An 18,154-nucleotide genomic window follows, 5' to 3' on the forward strand; every position below is an offset into this window, starting at 1 on the left:
CTCTCCCTCCTTCTCTTCCTCTCTCACTCGCTCACACATTCCCACAAGCCTATAGCGCTTTTTGAAGAAATGGTTGGAGCTGCCCCTTCTCTCTGCGAGTCAGCGGAATAAAACGCGCTCTACACTTTTTTTTCGAATTTCGAATTCCGAATTTTCTTTACATGAAACTCCTTCCTTCTCAGACGTTTTTTGTTGTTTTTTGTTGTTTTTTTAAAAAAAAATATTTTTCCTTCTCCCTCTTTTCGCAAATTGAAGTTCGTTTTTCGAAACCAAGGATACCGGGAGTTTTACGCATTACATCGAGCCAGTCGAAGGAAGGGTATCATATCAGCTTCCTTTGCTGTCTTTTCTCACAAATAAAACAGAGTTCTCCGCTGGGGAATTACAACCACTTCGTTTAGGACTTTAAATAGGCAGAAAGGATTTTCCTTCAGTCGTAATTAGCGTGCTTCGCCACCCTCCTTGTCTCGAGCGCGCGTACTCTCCATATGGCGTAAAACGTGCCTCGCGCAGGATAAAGTCATCAGAACTGGCACTTTGAAATATTTCAGTCTCACTTGGCGAACCACAGAAGCCTAACGACCATCGTCGTCTCCGTTAATAAGGAGCTTGGATGTCAGCAAATACTACTGCCGCTTGGGAGTGGAACCGTCTCCTGTCATCTTCATTTTCTCCAGCATGGCATCTCACTGGAAGTAGCCTTCAAAGTGGAAGATGGCTTTTTACTGTCCCTAGGTTATAGCCTAATCCCTTTGCATGCCTAATGGCACACTGACGGTGAAAACTCGGCTTTTGAAAAAAGGTAAGAGCTTAGTTGTGGTTTAAACTCTTCAAGTGGAGATGTATTCAAGCTGACAGTTTTACAGTCTCCCTTTTATTTACATGCATATTTTACAACGCTTAGTGTTAATATTTGAAGAATAAAAAGGTTTAACATCAGCCACAAGCCACTTGAAAGACTGATGAGTGGGGATACGTGACATCTTACTATTATCATTTTTGTGAGCTGTGCTAATCTTTGTGTGGTTTGTTTATTTGCTGTTTTATCTTGGAGGGAATCCTCTGATCATTTTACTGTGCCAAGGCTGAGATGATCCTTTGTTTAGGCCAGCCTGCTGTCTCTTGATTATCATTGGCCAACTGGTAGCCAAGAAAACGTGATGGCATGCATGTAAACCTCCAAAGATGGATTAAAGATCATTAAAGGTCAAACAATTTTAGTGAGCCTATAGTCAGACACCTTCAAGCAATATTAGGAGCACACAAAGATGTAACAATAATATATGACTTTTTTTTATGTCTTTACAAATATTTATGCAATAAACTAACTCAGTGCTGCACAGTGCATGTGCACCAGAGGCTTCTTGTTTCCACATCACACTTGAGTAGGTGGAATACGGACCACGACTGGCTTCTAGTTATGATTTTACAGAGTCGTCTCATCTATACGCACGTTAAACTCGACTTTGAGGTGAACACAGAGAAATGTGATGATTGCCTTTTCGTGGGCACATTTCTAAAGATTCAAAAGAAGAAGAATGTGGAGCACTTTAACAGGAGGTGCGCCGTCACTGGTTTTATTGTGCAGTGTGAATGAAATGATGTTGAATTAAGAGTCAGCCTCACCTTGAGGGCCGTTTGAAGAACTAGGGTAACACACTCAGCCAAATGGCTCATAATAAGACAAATTTAGCTGCCAAACACTTTGCAGAGAACTGGATCTGGGTTTAATTTGGGAATAATTAGGAAGTCGAGTGATGTGTTGGTTAATCCTTCGTCACAGATATCATGCTAACTGGATAATCCTGTTTAAATACCCCCTTTGGTAGGTTAGCAGTTCCTTCAGTTTCTCACTCCAAAGACCTCCCTGATGAAATTATAAGATCTTTTTTGTGTGTGTGGAGAAGAACAAATTCTGGTTTGGGGTTGGAAAAAAAATGTTATTAATCAAACTAAGGAAAGCAACATCACAACTAATGTACAGTATTTCATGTTTGATGCCCCTGGAGTCCAGTTTGTCCACCACTGCTGCAGGGCTGCTGGGGCCAGCTCGCGTCCCAGGATGAGTGTGGGTGACTGACTGACACTCAGAGCTGTGAGGAAGACAGAATGAGTCATTTTAATGGAATCAACAGGGGGCTCACTCCAGTTCATAAACACACAAACACGCATGCTCTTACGCCTGGCATAAGCATCCGATGATTCAATGCAAAACTTAATTCAATTAAGTAGAGAATTCATCACAGGAGGCAATGACACTGATTCAGCGTGAAGGATATGTGCAAAAAAAGATAAAAAAAATAAAAGGAGCATGTATCATCAAAATAATGAGGGAAAAAAAAACAAGATGGTGAAGGGGGTGGATGATTTGACACTCCAGCACTCGCTTCAGAAAATGCACTGCCAAAAGGTCAGTGGGAAAACATAAAGGGACATATTCTCCAGACAGATGACTCACCCCCTGACCATGAGTCTGTAGGAGTATGGCACTACACAAACACTCGTTTCTATGTTTTCCTCTTTTTTTCTCTTCTTCTTTTACTTCTGATAGTCTTATCTGTTCTCTTAAGAGTGCCAATGAAACAGACATAAATCACAGCGGTCCTTTACATTGGAAAGCAGCAGCGCCAGACGCGATAAGGTTAATACGATTCAACAGGGTCTGCACAAAGTCACCTCTAGCTGATTAGACCTCTGCGTGCACAGACTGACTTAACCCACACAGATCACACTCCAGTGTGCTCTGTTGTACTTGTTAGGCTAGGAAACTTACATCATTTAATTTTTTACTACCTTTTGGAGCTTGGTGACTCCCAACCAGGCTTGTTCACTTTAAATTTTCAGCAGTACAATGTTATATTCATGTTGATGAGAAGCGTAAGTGTTGCCAATTACTGCATAACGTATTCTCATCTACAACTTGCGCTGTATTTTTCTGCACTATATCCAATTGTTGTAGAAATGCTACAACAAGCAGAGTATGTGAGCTGACGCTGAAGTGGTTAAAAAAATGATCATGTCACTAGGCAGTTTTTTTCCTTTTCTCACATAATGCTGATCTTGTCAGGGTTCATGTCCTTGTCACTGCTCTTGTTACTTACACCTACTAATTGGCCAAAGTGCCATGTAGCAGGTTCTGAGTTGGACAGCATGAGCCTTTCAAGGTAGGTGAAAAGCAGCAGACAAAAACAAATATTCTGTAGGACGTACACCAGCACAATTTTTTTTTTTAGATCAGCAGCTGATCGAGCAGCTGTGGGGTGTGTCTCTGGAGCTGAGTGTGACCTCTGAACTTTCTGGAAAGGCAACTGGAGAACATGTCAGGAGTGAACAAAGTGGATTACTGAAACATCTGGCTGCATGAAAGAGATTTGCTCCTGGTGTGTATGCAGGGCACAGCATGCATAATCCATGTGTCTTCACTTTCACAGTCGCTAAATGCCTGGTGAAGCAGAGAAGTCATCTGTAAGAAATCACACTAGCTAGTCCATATTACACTTGTACAGTGTTCTATAAAATACTACTCTGTAGTCCTCCCATAGCTAGCATAAAAGATGGTAGTTACTGTGACATCACCCACAAAATGAGTTTCTGAAGCCACATTTTGAAACCTCGACATGAGTGTTTTGGTTTTGTCGCTATCATGGTTGCAAACAATAGGATGTGATGAAGGGGGCAGGTCTGACTGTGAAGCCACATGCTTATTTAGCCAATATGACTTGTGATTGCCAGTTCGGTAGCCAATGAATGGGTGGTTTCATAGCACAGATAATTCTGTTTTTTTGAAACATGGTATCATCAAGATTTATAAAATTGATGTAATTTTTTATTCAAAATGACCCAAAATGTATGATTGAGCCCATAAACATAAGACATTCTCCCACTTAAATAGAACCAGAAATCTTTTTTGCAAACACAGCTATCGCCATTTGGCGGCCTTCAGACACAATGCAAGCTTTTACAATTATAGTCAGTCAGTATTTTGACTGCCAACGTGTTAGTTTTTGGAGCCAAATATTATCTTATATGAATGTGAAGGTGACATTTATACTAGGCAGCTTGATTAGTAAACACCATTCAGAAAATATACGAGTGCAACACACAGAAACACACATATCAGCTATTTAGTGCAAAATTCCACCCACCAAGTGAAGTGTGCAAATTTCTGGGATGGTCTGTACTGCACAGCAAGCCATAATGTTTGACAGACAATCCATTAAAAATGCTCCAACAGGCATAAAGAGCATGCGCACGCACACACACACACACACACACACACACACTGAAGAGGTGCAGTTTAATGACTGGCAGTAGTGGACGAAGCCTAGCAGAAACTAACTGGCTCCAGAGCCCGTGCTGGGACACCTATCAGTCAAGGCAGCCATGAACCTATGTCAGTTATCCAGATGACAAAAACAAAACTTCCCCTCAGTCAGAGTTGTTATGAGTTATGAGGAGGGAATTCATATTTTGCACCCGGCTGTAAATGTGCTTTGTAGATCTGTAATTTTGGACACTGAGAGTCTGTGGAGCCAACCTCAAGTGGAAATTTTGTTATAGCTGTATATCGTTCTTCCACCTCCCGAGGCACCTGTTTGTTAAATTCATAAATTGTGTAAACTGCTAATATGTCGTGTTTCTTCAGACTTCAATCATCCTGTCAAATAAATGGCACCAAACAAGAGTTAATAGCAGAATAATCTGTTTGGCTTTGGCACAGAAGATTTGGCAAATTTTTCATGGGTGCAACCCCCATACTCAACTCTGCTAATGCATTTACAAACAGTGTAAGATTTATCAACAAGAAACATTGTTACAACATTGTTACATCAACCAAACACAACATTTCCTTACTTCTTTGCTAAGTTTATACCCATCTTCATCCAGTCCAAGACGTTTATTGTGTTTTATTAATCTGTTGCTTAGCGCTAATCGACTGATATCTGTGTCTTTTTGTTGCACCTGTAAAGATCGTTGATGCAACCCATCTTTCAAGTGATTTCTGATAAGGGAATTTCACCCTCTCATCCAAATGTACTCAGATAAACCATCATAGCTTGAACATGGAAACAAATGGGTCATGTCACGATGTCGATGTGCATCCTTTATATACAGTCTATGATAACAGCCTATTGACTCTGCTAGAGAGTAGAGGAGGATCTAACATGAATGGGCAGAGCTACGAGAGAAGCAAATAAATTGGCAAGCAGTAAATTCATTCTTATCAAATGAAGTCAGTCTATGAACTTTATATACTCTTTCATGAATTACATTATTGTCACCATTAGCATAGGTGTACAATGAATCTGAAGTGCTTTATTTTGACATGGGAATTTAAAAAAACTACAAAAAAAGCTTGATGGTATAATTGTTTAAGCTTTTTAAGCTAAAAGGACAGAACACAAAGATCTGATTTTGTTCACTTTTTTTTGTTCTTAACTCCTGCAAGTTAATTTCCATCACGCCTGACTCGAGAGCATTAAGTGAACTACATTTTAATATTCTGAATACTTGCAAAACTATTAAAAAGTCATAATTATATTCACTGAATTAAAATAAAACCCCGCTATTAAGTCGTGCTGGTGTGTTGTTTCCATGTTAGACTCTCAGCTCCATGCGATTATGGCAGATGACCTTAACTTCAGCAGCAGGGGGGGGGCTTTGTCTGTCTCTGCATTTAAATTCAGATACAGTTTTCATGGCCTCAGTTAACCTCAGCAGAGAACTTTATGGCATAAACAAAAACAAATGACCCACTATAATTGTAACAGGAGACATGCAACATTGGATGCCAGATTTTCCCTCCCTAGCAAGCTCCATTTTTATCCTCCTGTTCATTCCTCTCTCATTACATCTCTCCTTGCCTCTTTCCTTCGTACTCCATCTGTGTCCGTATTCAAGTTCTTTCTCCATGACATGTCAGTGCACACTTCACTGCAGTGAGTCATTTGAAACAAACTTTCCTCAGCATGCTCAGAGTACAAAAAATTAAAAGTCTCTGGAGTTTGTTAAATGTAGATCAAAGTGTCTCCTGTAGTCTCTTACTCCCTGTCTCTTCCCTCTGGCTGCGTCTCCTTCCAGTCTCACATCTTTACTCTCCCTTCAGCTTCTCAGTTTCTCCTTCTATCCCACCTGCCATGTTCTTGTTCCTTTTCCACGCTGCATCATTTCCTCTCTAATGTGCGGATTTAGAGAAAGCCGGGTTGTAGAGCCTTAGCACAAATCGCATAAACAAGATGTAACTGAAACCTTGAAGGTAGCTGTGGAAAAAAAAGAAATATAGGTCTTAATCTCCCGTTCAGATTTAAAACTCTCCAGCATCCTTTCCCTCTCTCCCCCTCTCAATCAAACCTCTTTCACACAAAGGTAGAGGTGGAAACAACTTAAAGGTCAACAAGTCCAAACTGGCTTAAAATAATGCATGGGGAATGCCCCTGTGTTGATAGTACACATGCTAATGATGCACCTGTCATCCCAGTGCACACAGCTGGCAGTTGCTATGGAAACGTGTCACCTAGCAGCAGCATATAGTTGCTATAGGGACAATAGATCACGTGGCGTCACCTATAGATTAGCTGTTATCGGCATTATCACGCTACAAAAAAAGCACCTCCTCGCCCAGATACAGAACACAATCACGCAGAGGAGGTGTTACAATGTGCCGAGGGAACTCTCTGCCCTGAGAGATGTGATGCATCTATTTAAAACGTCTCCAAATGCTTAAATAACTTCACAGAGAATGAGTTCGCTCCCTGAAAGGGTGAGGCAAATTGCTTTAATATGTTTTCGTGCCTTACCGAGAGGACGCAAAGATAAACCTGCTGCAGCAATTTAGCAATTACTAAGGTGATCACACGAGGCCTGATTTATTATTCATTTCAGACCGATTTAGAAAACTGCCCGGCAAGGCAGCGGACTTGAAACGAAGCAGCAGGTTTTTAGCATGAGTTTTGTGTGTTTCATCACTGTTTAAGCAGCAAGATCACAGTCAGTCTTTAAAATAGAAGAAGGACATGAACTGAATGCATGTGGCGAGCTCGATTACTGAATGCTAACTTTCATCTCTTTTGGTCACTGCACATGGAAAGCCTTTATGTGTCAGAGCCTGAGTGCATTCTCATTAGGCTGCTGGTGTTATCTGTGTGACAGCACTTCTTCTTTTCTGCTCCACTTGCTTTTTTGTTGTTGTTGTTTTTTTTTACTCCAGTCTTGTTGAAACTATGGATGCACTCAGCTTGTTTTCTTTTGTGGTCTTTTCACAGCTGTCAGGAAAAGCATTTTTACCCTCCTCTTGTTTTCGTCAGGCTTTTTTATCCTCTTTCGATCACTCATCACCCCCACTTTGTCCCAGAACAGTTGTTCCCTTTTTTTTTAGTCTTTAACTGCTTTTTTTGTTTCTGTGATGAAAGCATGACTCAGTGTTGCACCTTACATGAACTGATGTAAATAAATATACTCCTTCCTCATTCTTTTTCTGTTCTTGCATTCCTTTTGTCATCTATCCTCTATTTTCTACTCCTAACTCCAACTCTCACTACCCTTCTTCTTTGCCGCCGCCGCCGTCCATCCTTTTTCCTCCTGTTTCGGTAAACCGAGGAAATCTCTCCCGTTGCTCTTGAAACATTTGTGTGGGTTCCTGTTTGACGCACACCGAGGAGCGAAGGGGAGAGAATCGGAGAGAGAGAGAGAGAGAGGCAGAGTGAGGGGGAGCGCAGAAAACCTGAGAAAAGTGGCTGGTTGTGTTTGTCCTTGTGTGATTCACCATCTGTGGTGGAGAGCGCTCTGTTACAGCAGTTTTTTTTTTCAACCAATAAGATGATTGACATGAAAAATACATTAAAATGTGAGAAGGAGAAAAGAGGGTAGGAGGAGAGAACGTCTGGTCTTGTGTGTGATTCACAGTTACTTTGAATACTAAAAGCTTTGTCTGATTTTGAATATTAAATCTGACTTTATTGCTTTCAGATATGCAGAAGAAAAGGAAGGAAGGAAGGAAGGGAGGGAGGGAGGGAGGGATAGAGCGAAACAGGAAAGTGACCGAATAAAATTCAATTAAAATTAGATACAGATTAAAAATAGATCGAAGAGGACAGAGGGTGGGAGGGAAGAGACAGACAAACAAAGAGAACGATAAGATGAGAAAGTAAGCTGGGGTGGAGAAAGAATGAAAGTAGGGGAAAGCAAACATTATTCAGGGTCACAACCAGAATGCATTAGCACGCAGACAGCGGGTGAGAATGGAAGCGAGAGGGGGAGATTTACAGATAGTGCCTTCTTGGAAGAAAAAGGAAGATAGGACGGACACGTGGAAGCGAAAAAAAAGAAAAGGGAAGGTCATGGGTGTGTTATCATTCCCATGCTAAATCTGTGTGATCCTTTATATATACAGACATGCACACATGCCCGCAGGCTGACATACTGTGTACAAACCTGGGAACCAAATAACTTTGTAACACACGACTACATCTAGGAAGCATCACTATGGTCAAAACATGTGGCTATGGTACATAACAGTAAGTACAGAAAGAATTACATCATATGTGTTCTAAGTCAGGAAATGGGTCATTAAAGTATTCTTTATATTCTTCTGAGTATGTCTGTGATCATGAAATAATAAATACATAAGCGAGCATGTCACTCTGATAGTACTCAGAAAGCAGAGAGAGAGGGCCATGCTAAAACTGACATTTCATGACATTTGTCTTATTATAATAAGATGACATCAGCTGGAGCTGTTATTGGTCTATCGTCACACAAAATTGGAAAATTATATCTTGAAAACTGTGGACACTAGACTGCTGACAAACAGGCAAATGGAACTGATTGCATACTCCCTGCCTTTGGGGGTAGAAGTGTTTCAAGTGCACCGCTATTAGTACAATCTGCTCAATGCTTTATACATTTACACTAGACATTTGACCTTGAGTTATTTGCTGGTAAGCTTGTTTGTGAAATGAAAGTTCATATTACTAAAGCTACTTTTGACTGCTCCCTTGCCGCAAAGGGTCACCACAGCAGCTAGCTTCCTGAACCATCCCTTAAGGGGATTTGTGTGTGTCTAGCTGGAATCGAACCAAGAGCCATATGCCTGCTAATCAAATGTGTTAACCATTACACCATAAGATAATGGTAGTGTAGTGTAGCTTTATATGATTGTGTTGCACAACGTTAAGATCATCATTCAGCAGTGTCACAGCAGTTGTTTCTCGTGTTTAATGGTTCCAGAGAAAGAGAAAACCAAAATGCAGCTAACTGGGGGAAAGTCCAAAACCCAAAGTGAGGACTCAGCGATGTAAACGGAGTACATAAGGGTCAGGAAAAAAAAGTATGTGATGCAGCATGTGAGAACCCAGCTGAGGTTCAAAGACAACAAAACAAAACAATGAAAGAAAAACAGATTTAACCATTTTTGTTTATTTTTCCATCAATTGTTAACTGAAAAACTGTGTAGAAACTGCTCAATAAACTACAGTCTTATTCAATATTGGAGACAATGAAATATTGGAATGTCCAGTTGCTGCCAAAATGCATCATTTTATGGCTGTTTTTGTGCTCAGGTGGGCTTCTTGGTCCAGAAGACATGAAAAAAGTTCAGCTCTCAAAATGTACTGGTGCAACTGCTAGGTTATCAACACATACAAGTCAAATGTATGATTTTTAAAAAGCCCTGTTTGGGATTATATTCTCATGGACCGTCGCATGCTTCCAGCACAGCTGCTATTTTTAGATCGCTCAATTGGAGTCCAACTTTGTTATGTTGTCGTGGAGAAGCGGCGAGTCAAACCTGTGTGGCCAAAGAAACAAAAAGCAGGTTCTTTTTTTTCTTTCTGTTTTAAGTGCCGAAACATTATGGCAAGAACAGTAGCGCAGGTTCTGGATGTTGTTCTTCAAACGTCAGGATGTTACAGCAGAGCTCTACATTAATAGCTTCACAAATTCACATCGCACAACCTTGTGGGAAAGGCGAGCATGCTCCTGATCCCGCTCTTGACCTTATGTGCTTCCTTCAGGCATGGACACTCTGTCCTCTTCAAGTAAAAAGTGGTGAAAACATTGGGTCTTGCAGGGAGACTTAATTATGAGCAGCAGCAGTGGTCCTCCATACTAAGCATGGGTCAGTTTGAAAGAGAAGTTGATGCTTTTTTTTCTCTGTGCAAGTTTGAGGATTGGAGTTCCTGAAAGCAGTCTGGAGGCGCTTGAGAGGGCAGGATGATCCTCAGAACTTTGATCACACTTCACATAAACTGGGTGATTGACTTACTGATTACCTTTGGGGGCTGCAGTCTGGTAGGAAACCCTATAAACATCACAAATAAAATTAGCAGGAGTGCAAAAGAAAACCAGCGGTTGTTCGCTGCTAATTTTTACAGAGCTCGCTCTGAACTGCTGAGTTGTTTTCATATTTTCATCTGAAATTTGCATTTAAATTCAGTACCAAGGTCACTCAGCAACAAATTCAGTCAGTGTAATCCTCTTCATGCGCAACAGGACAATGCTAATGTTCATGCGAGGTCAGATTAACAGGCATTTAGACCCAATTGAATGCTTTCAAAATAAGCCTGTGTTTGTTTAAGCCCCCTTCCTTTAATAACAATAATAGACGTATGAGCAGCTGGTGAGCCCAGAGACCATGATTCATTCGAATGTTATGACAGAATTGAGGCGATGTATTTTATTAAAATCTATAACAGCTTTTAAAAAAATGCAAATAACGACAGTAGGAAAAACAATAAACATGCAAAAGCAATAAATACAGGATGTGAATCAGAATGAAACACACTACCCAAGACTCAAATCACAAGCCAAGTACGCTTTGGGGATTTGTTTCCTTTACATCCTACAAGCATCCTGCAGGCCTGAATGTACAGCTTCATGTGCATGCACACTTGCACACTTGTGCCCATGATCGTCCCGAAGACTGACAACAAGCAGCGGAAAAAAACATGAGCAGAGCAGGCTGTTGTGCTGTTTGGTGCGCTTACATCTGTATCACTGCTAGGCTCTAAAGAGTATTTCTGGGACTTGGAAAGATGCTAAAACACGCTTTCATCATGACACACTTTCCCCGTTAGCAAAAAAATAAATAAAACATCTTTGAAAAAGTGCATGAGGTGACACATCAGCTTTAAAAGACACAAACAGAGCTGTGATCTGCACGACTGTGGGGGACGCTGTACTACTGACTATTACGTGTCTTACACATCATATATTAGGACTACCTGGGAGACTGTGACTGTGCGGAAACACATGTGCATCTGTGTTTTGATACAGTTGTGTTTTTTCCTCACTGTGACTATACTGTGTGTACCTATGCCAAATACATCTTTTTTTTAGCAGCAGCATCTTGTAATTGTTTGCACCAAGGCCCTAACAATCTCTTAGCAACAAGCTGTAAACCAGTAATGTGGAAGCTGATTAGACAGTAGAATTTAAAAGTCATTAACTCCTAATTTGTGTCTGCAGGTGAAGAATGACTGCAGCGGCAGGTGTGCTAACAGGCTTGGCCAAGCTAAAGCGCCAGGACTCTGCTCGCTCTCAGCATCGGCCCGTACCACCGACATCGCCGGGCCTGGGACACGCCGCCCCCGAGGCCGCTCCTAGGTGATTGTCATGTGCATTCATTTTAACACAGTAGACAGAACTATGAATTAGCCTTTTAAATTGCTACCTCTGCAGGAGGAAAGAGGATATTGTTACAAAAGCTAATGTGTGTTGGTGAAATTGCTTCTGCAGTCTCTGAACATTTGTTTTATTTGTTGCCCATTGCTGTTAAACTGTTGCCTCCAAAAACTCAGTTGTGTTTTCTTTCCATCCTTTCTCATTTAGGAAGAGGAAGAGGCGCACCGATGTCGTAGTGGTGCGAGGTAGACTCCGTCTCTACTCAGCATCTGGGTTTTTCCTCCTCCTGGGACTAATCATCTTGGCCATAGGGATTGGCATGGCGACGCTAGGTTACTGGCCTCACAGTAAAGCCATGCTCGCTGGAGGAGGAACTGGAGTCAAGACAGAAAAGGATGCAGCCAATGCGAGCCACAATGGGCAAGGTGAAGAAGGGTGACTAGAAACCTGCTGGCAAAAGTTTGTCCCACTCATGGCTCATCTGCTCGTTGTTTTGTGGTTTTAGGTACGCCTTCCAGGGAGACTGAGAGCGCTCTGATGCGATTCCTAGAACAGCATCTTCACTCTGAGAGGATGAAGATGCTTGGGCCCTTCACCATGGGCATTGGGATTTTTATTTTCATCTGTGCTAATGCAATACTTCACGAAAACAGAGACAGGGAAACCAAGGTAAGGTTGAAATCATCGCATCAGGATGCGCACAGTTGAAAAACTCAAACACTGTATGGGAAACAGAGAAGTTGGAAGGTTTTTGTGGGTCATGCAACTTTAGTTTTTGCATAATCTGCTTCAAAAGTAGGTTCTTTAATAATATTTCCATCAAATGTTTCTAAATTTAAAAGCCAGAACTTGTAGTTAATATTCCTTTCCTGTCACTGATTCTTGTTTCTGTCCCTCCTCCACTCTCTACAAAATGAAGGGCATGTACACTGCAGTCATCCATATTCATCATCTGTATAACATGCAGATCAGACTTCTCCCAACCTCCTTCCACCTTTAGCTCTGCAATTTTCCCTCTGATCAAATTCCCTCCATTTCCATGCTCTCTTCGTCTCTCCTTTGATTCAATTAGCCCTCTCCTTCTCCCTTCCCTTTACTGGTAATCCTTGTGAGAAACATGTCCCCCAAGGCCACACGGTGCCAACGTGCACAAATTTAAAACTACAGGGAGATAATTTGTTTTAATGAAATGCTTCAAATATTTCCAGGTAATCTAAAATAAATGCTGCTGCTGCTACTGCTGCTAATACGATTCTCATTTGCTGTAGATCATCCATATGAGAGACATGTACTCCACAGTCATCGATATCCACCGCCTCAGGCAGAAAGAGCAAAAGCAACACCAACACCGGAACAGCACCTGTGCGAGAGAAGTCGGAGATTTTCGAGCCTTCGGCTGCGATACTGCCGCACGGTTAGCCAGCAACTCTCTCCTAGCCTTCTCCTCTCGTGCTGGAAGCATTGCCGGAGGAGGGAGAGGTTCTACAGAAGAGGAGGAGGTGTTGTTAGGGGATGAGGAGTATCACAGACGTAGAGAACAGGCTAAGATGGATTGTAACTTTGCAGGGCTATTGGCACCCCTCTATAAGGATCGCCCATTTTGTGGCCCCGGGGTCGGGCTGGTTCATTCGGACTCCATGCGTCACCAGTGGTCAGTGGATGGAGATGGAGAGAGGGGAGGACACCATGCACGCTCTATTGTCTCCTCCTCTATCTCTGCATTTACGCTCCCTGTTATAAAACTCAACAACTGTGTTATTGATGAGCCGGAGATGGAGGCAATAACTGAAGAGGACAGAGGAGGAGAGAGAAGAGAAGGAGAGAGGTCGCAGCCTCTGACCTCCATGGAGTCTCTGGTGGTTCCCGTGGCATCTGTTGCCAAGGCCTCCAAACCACCGGGCCTACACAGGAGTAACTCTGCCTCCTCCTCATCCCGCTGCTCCTCCTTATCCTCGTCCTCCCTCTCCCCTGCTCCCTCCTCTACCTCAGGCTGCTGGCTTTCCCCGGGAGCAGCAAAGAGTGACTTTGGCTCCAACTCCTCTCTGCATATGCTCAACAGCCATTCCAAATCTCTGGACTTGGAGCGCAGGCCGAGCATGCTTAGCGTGAACCCGGAGCAGCGGAAACACCCCAGCTGGCCCCGACTCGACCGCAGCAACAGCAGCCGTAGTAACAGCGGCAGTCGGGGCAGCACCAAAGGCTACAAGCGGCTGGAGGACAGAGAAGAACAAGGAGATCGGCTCTTGGAGGTGTCACAGTCTGTGGCAGCGAGGCGCGACTACAGTAAGCGCGAGAAGCTGCTAATGATATCCAGGTCGCATAATAACCTGAGCTTTGAGCATGATGAGTTTAATAGCAGCACACTGAAGAGAGGCAGCTCTGAGACTCGCTTCTGATCGCACTGAACTAGAGGTTGATGACAGTTCTGTCCTGTTCTGTAAATTGCCCTCCACACAGTATGAATGTACAGCTTGTGCTGGAGGAAACTGACAAGTTTAATGGCTACACTGTGCAGAGAGGAAACTCAAGCAGTTTCAAGAAAGCCTGTTTTTATGAGCAGCAGGTTGTAGAGTAATGGAACAACTTGCACAGTGAAAGAGTTCAGGTCCAATGTCAGTCAGATACAATGGGTCTACTGCATTAGGGTTACATTAGTTGATCTACGACAGTGATTCCTAATCCAGCGTACATCTGCGGTAGGTTAGCCAAGGAGTACATGAAAAGACTAGCTCAGCTGTTACCATTAAATAAAAGAATTAGTGGACCTGAGGAACTTTAGGCAGTGAAGGGAAAACTTCGGATAAGCAAATGTTTACAAAAGATAAAATGGTTAAAAGTGATTAAAAGTGGATAACTCGCTAAGTGTATAGCTAATAGTTGGAACTATTAGCCAAGAGCATGCACAAAGAAATGATGTTATGAGCTAAACAGGATGGATAACAAGCTGAAATACTGTACAGTAGCTAGCTAAATTCATAAATGTTGTCAATTATTTTGCTGATGCTACTAAATTGCCAGCTTTCAGTACTGATTAATCCAATGAAATAACAAGACAAAAGTAGGCTAAAAGAATTTGAATTGTTACCTTAACATAAAAATAAGATTGCTAGCCATATAAATAAATAGGGGAAATTGGTCGTCAGTGAAAATACTGGATAAATGATTAAAATAGTCATCTAATAGTCCTGGACTAATCATTGAGAAATTTGAACATAAAGGGTTTAACCAAATAGTTTTTTCAGTCCAGAGGGGTGAACTACAACGTGAGATTAATGGGTTAGCAAGCTATGTTAAACTAAAAGTCAGAGTATTCTGTGTCATGAACTTTGGTTCATAACTTTTACCTGGATAAATCACCATGGTTACTTATGCTGAACACAAAACTTATTTTGTTTTGTTAGGACAGCTAAAGCAAAGAAAGCCTGACTGGGTTGAACATCCTTTGTAGTGTACTCCTCGGGACTGTTGGGATATGTAAGATGAAAAAGGTTGGATAAATGAAAAAAGCTCATTTGTACTAATGAGCTTGAAAGTCAATATTTGGTATGAGCACCATTATTCATCACACAGCCTGAACTCTTTTAGGCAAGTTTTGTTATTATATCTTTAAGTTGTGTTCAGGAATAGTTCTCCAGGCTCCTTTAGGGGCATTCAAAGATCTTCTTTGGATGTTGGCTGCCTTTTATTGTGCTCTTTGTCAAGATGATCCTGCTCTGTTTCAATAATGTTGATGCCTGGGCTCTGGGGAGGCCAATCCATGACTGATAGTGTTTCATTGTGTATTTTTCCATCCATATATGCTTTAAGCGCACTGCACTGGCAGTGTGTTTGGGGTCATTGTCATGCTGAAAAATTAAGCTGTTGCCAATCAGATGCTTTCCCGAAGGCATTGCATGGTGGATCTAAATCAGATCATACTTTTCTGAATTCTTAAATCAATCAGTGTTGACGAGATCCCCAACTCCACTGGCTGAAATGCAGCCCCAAACCAAAACCCTCAATTGTGTACAGATGGCTGTAGACTTTCACTGTTCTACATGCTGATGACAATTTGAAGCAACACATTTTACATTTGTCTTAACTACTCCGTAAGGCCTGTTACCATTGATTTTTAGTCCAGTTCTTGTATAATTTGGCATACCTCAGCCTTTTTACTCCCCATTTCCCTTTATTAACAATGGCTTCTTGACAGCCACCTTTCCACTGAGATCATTTCAGTCTTCAGTGAACAACAGATGGATCAACTGAAGGGCCAGGTGAATCCCTCAGGTCCTGTGTCAGGTGTTTGCTAATGATCTGACTTTCAGATACTGTTCATCTGTAAATATTTTTTTAGATCTGCCACTTCTTTTGTCTTCCTCTTGTCCAGTTTCCAAGAATCCTTTAAGGATACACTGCACACCATGCTGAGATATGCCGAGTTTCTAGCTAATACTATTAATACTTCTGCACAAATACTATTTTATGCCTGTCAAACTGTGATATCTTTGACATTCCTCATAGACTAAAGGAATGGGAACAAATGATGCGTTTTTGTGACAGGGTGCTAGCGATACAATTTGAAATTGGTTCTTTGCTAAGTTGTTTGTTACGTATGGAAACAACACTGACTACTCCCTTGAGTTAGGTGCCTTTTTTATGCTTAAATTATTCATAGGTCTGTGTTAAGCAGCTTAACTTACAACCAAAAAATAATGGTCAGGTACAAGGACTGGACTAAAAAATAAAAAGCAGCCAATGTCCAAAGAAGAACTTTAAAAGACATTCTTTAAGTCCAGAGAACTATTGCTCATGACCACTTATTAATTACAAAAAATGTCCCCCTCAAGGGATTAATAATGTTTTTATATATTTTATATTCCCCTTGTTATAAGAGCTGTTTAACACCCAAATTTCTCATCCGTGGGATAATAAAGGTTTATTCTAATAAAATACATCACATAAGTCTGCTTAATATCATATTAAGAAATCATTTCTGAAGTTTTACCGTCACTGAGACAATATAACCAGCACTGCTACGTAAGGTTTTATACATATAAATCACCTGTTGCACAAAGGGTCCCGTAAGACAAAGGAATGCCAGTGGGCTCTGCAACAGAGATATAAATCAAATAAAGATAGTAGCCTGGGAAATACAACAAAGAAGTCATGATGTCCTGCAGTGTTACAGTCCATCTCTAAACTAGAAATAAAAACCTCAGTCTATGGCTCTGCGACAGGCATTTCAAGGTTATTTTTACAAGATTAATGTAATGGATATCATTCAGTATATTCAGTCATACAGTTATCTGTCTGTGTACTATCATAAAACTGAGTGTATGAGAAAATCCTGGTTCATCTGGTGCCTCAGCCCCAGTATTTTTTCAGTCAAAACAGAAGGTATATTTATAACAACCATTAGTTATTTCTGATCAACAATCAAAAATAAGTTAATGTTTGTCTATATCTAAAAATCTCTAATTAGGATAACAGATCAAATTTGACTCTTTCTGTATCTGATTTATTATTGAATAAATGTTTGAACCTGTATAAAAAATAGTTCTGAGTATTAGAACAATTGAACCCATATTTATTTATCTTGTGCTGTCTTTATAAAACCAGAGATCTGTTTCATTCAAGTGTTGTTTCCTTTAATTTGATCACATTTCTATGATGGTTTGTTTTGAGGAATTCCTGTTCTTGGATATCTAATTGAGTTGACATGAATTTGCATTCATATTGTTCAATGGTTTTGGTTTGTTAGTGACCTCTGATCCTTCTAAACACTTGTGTAAATCTTTTTAGGAAACTTGTAATGTGTGTAATGAGTAACACACCTTATTTTGAGATCTAACATGATGTACCCTCCCACTCAGTGCCACATGCTGTATGAGTGTTAAAGAGGAACCCCTTTTAAAAGTGCAGAAATCTTTTCAGAGAGCTTTAATGGTCCCCCACAGTCTATGGGTCACTGTCGAATTTTAGCTTCACTAAATAAACTGTATTTTTACTGATATCTGTTTTGTCCTATTGGATGTATTTAAAGCAATTCCAATTATGCATGGATTTACACATAATAGCTCTTCTGTCGCCTTTTTCATGGATTGTGGGAGGCAAAAACGTCTCTTAGGCCAGCACACAAACACACATGTGCACACACACTGTGCACCAACATACCATCTGACCCCCCTCACTTAAGTAAGCTGTCCAAATATACCACTAATTTCCATTCTCTGCTTCTTTCACTCACTCTTTCTCCTTCGCTGCATGCAAAATAACAAACAAAGGTCTGGATGAGTCATCACCAATTATCAGTCTGTGGCTCTGTGGGATAACACACACAAACTTGCGCAACACCCTCGCAAGGACCAAGGACTATTTACATCAGAGCATGCAAACATATTTTTTCTAAAGTGCATCAAGCAAAGCACGCAGACACATGAGCACATGCAAATGTGCATTTACAATGGAATTCAAAAGCAGAAGGATGATGATGATGTCGTTTTAGCCTGAATAAGTCAAAAAGTCAACTAAAGCTAAATCTAAGCTAAGCATC

At 41.1% G+C, this 18,154-nt stretch overlaps 1 protein-coding gene across 2 annotated transcripts; it reads left to right on the forward strand.

Moving 5' to 3' along the window:
* The first annotated feature begins 54 nt into the window (after positions 1-54).
* Positions 55-17,614, forward strand: tmem200a (transmembrane protein 200A). Of its 2 annotated transcripts, none has more exons than XM_005449685.4 (5): positions 55-802; positions 11,464-11,601; positions 11,827-12,044; positions 12,125-12,288; positions 12,888-17,614. In XM_005449685.4, the coding sequence occupies exons 2-5, from the start codon at positions 11,471-11,473 to the stop codon at positions 14,013-14,015; spliced, it is 1,641 nt and encodes a 546-aa protein (XP_005449742.1). In that variant the 5' UTR covers positions 55-802; positions 11,464-11,470; the 3' UTR covers positions 14,016-17,614. The 2 variants fall into 2 exon arrangements, with proteins under 2 accessions (XP_005449742.1, XP_019201331.1); XM_019345786.2 differs by lacking the exon at positions 55-802 and adding an exon at positions 3,099-3,380.
* The last annotated feature ends 540 nt before the right edge of the window (positions 17,615-18,154 follow it).

The sequence above is a fragment of the Oreochromis niloticus genome, linkage group LG15, assembly GCF_001858045.2.
Source record: "Oreochromis niloticus isolate F11D_XX linkage group LG15, O_niloticus_UMD_NMBU, whole genome shotgun sequence".
Lineage (NCBI taxonomy): Eukaryota > Metazoa > Chordata > Actinopteri > Cichliformes > Cichlidae > Oreochromis > Oreochromis niloticus.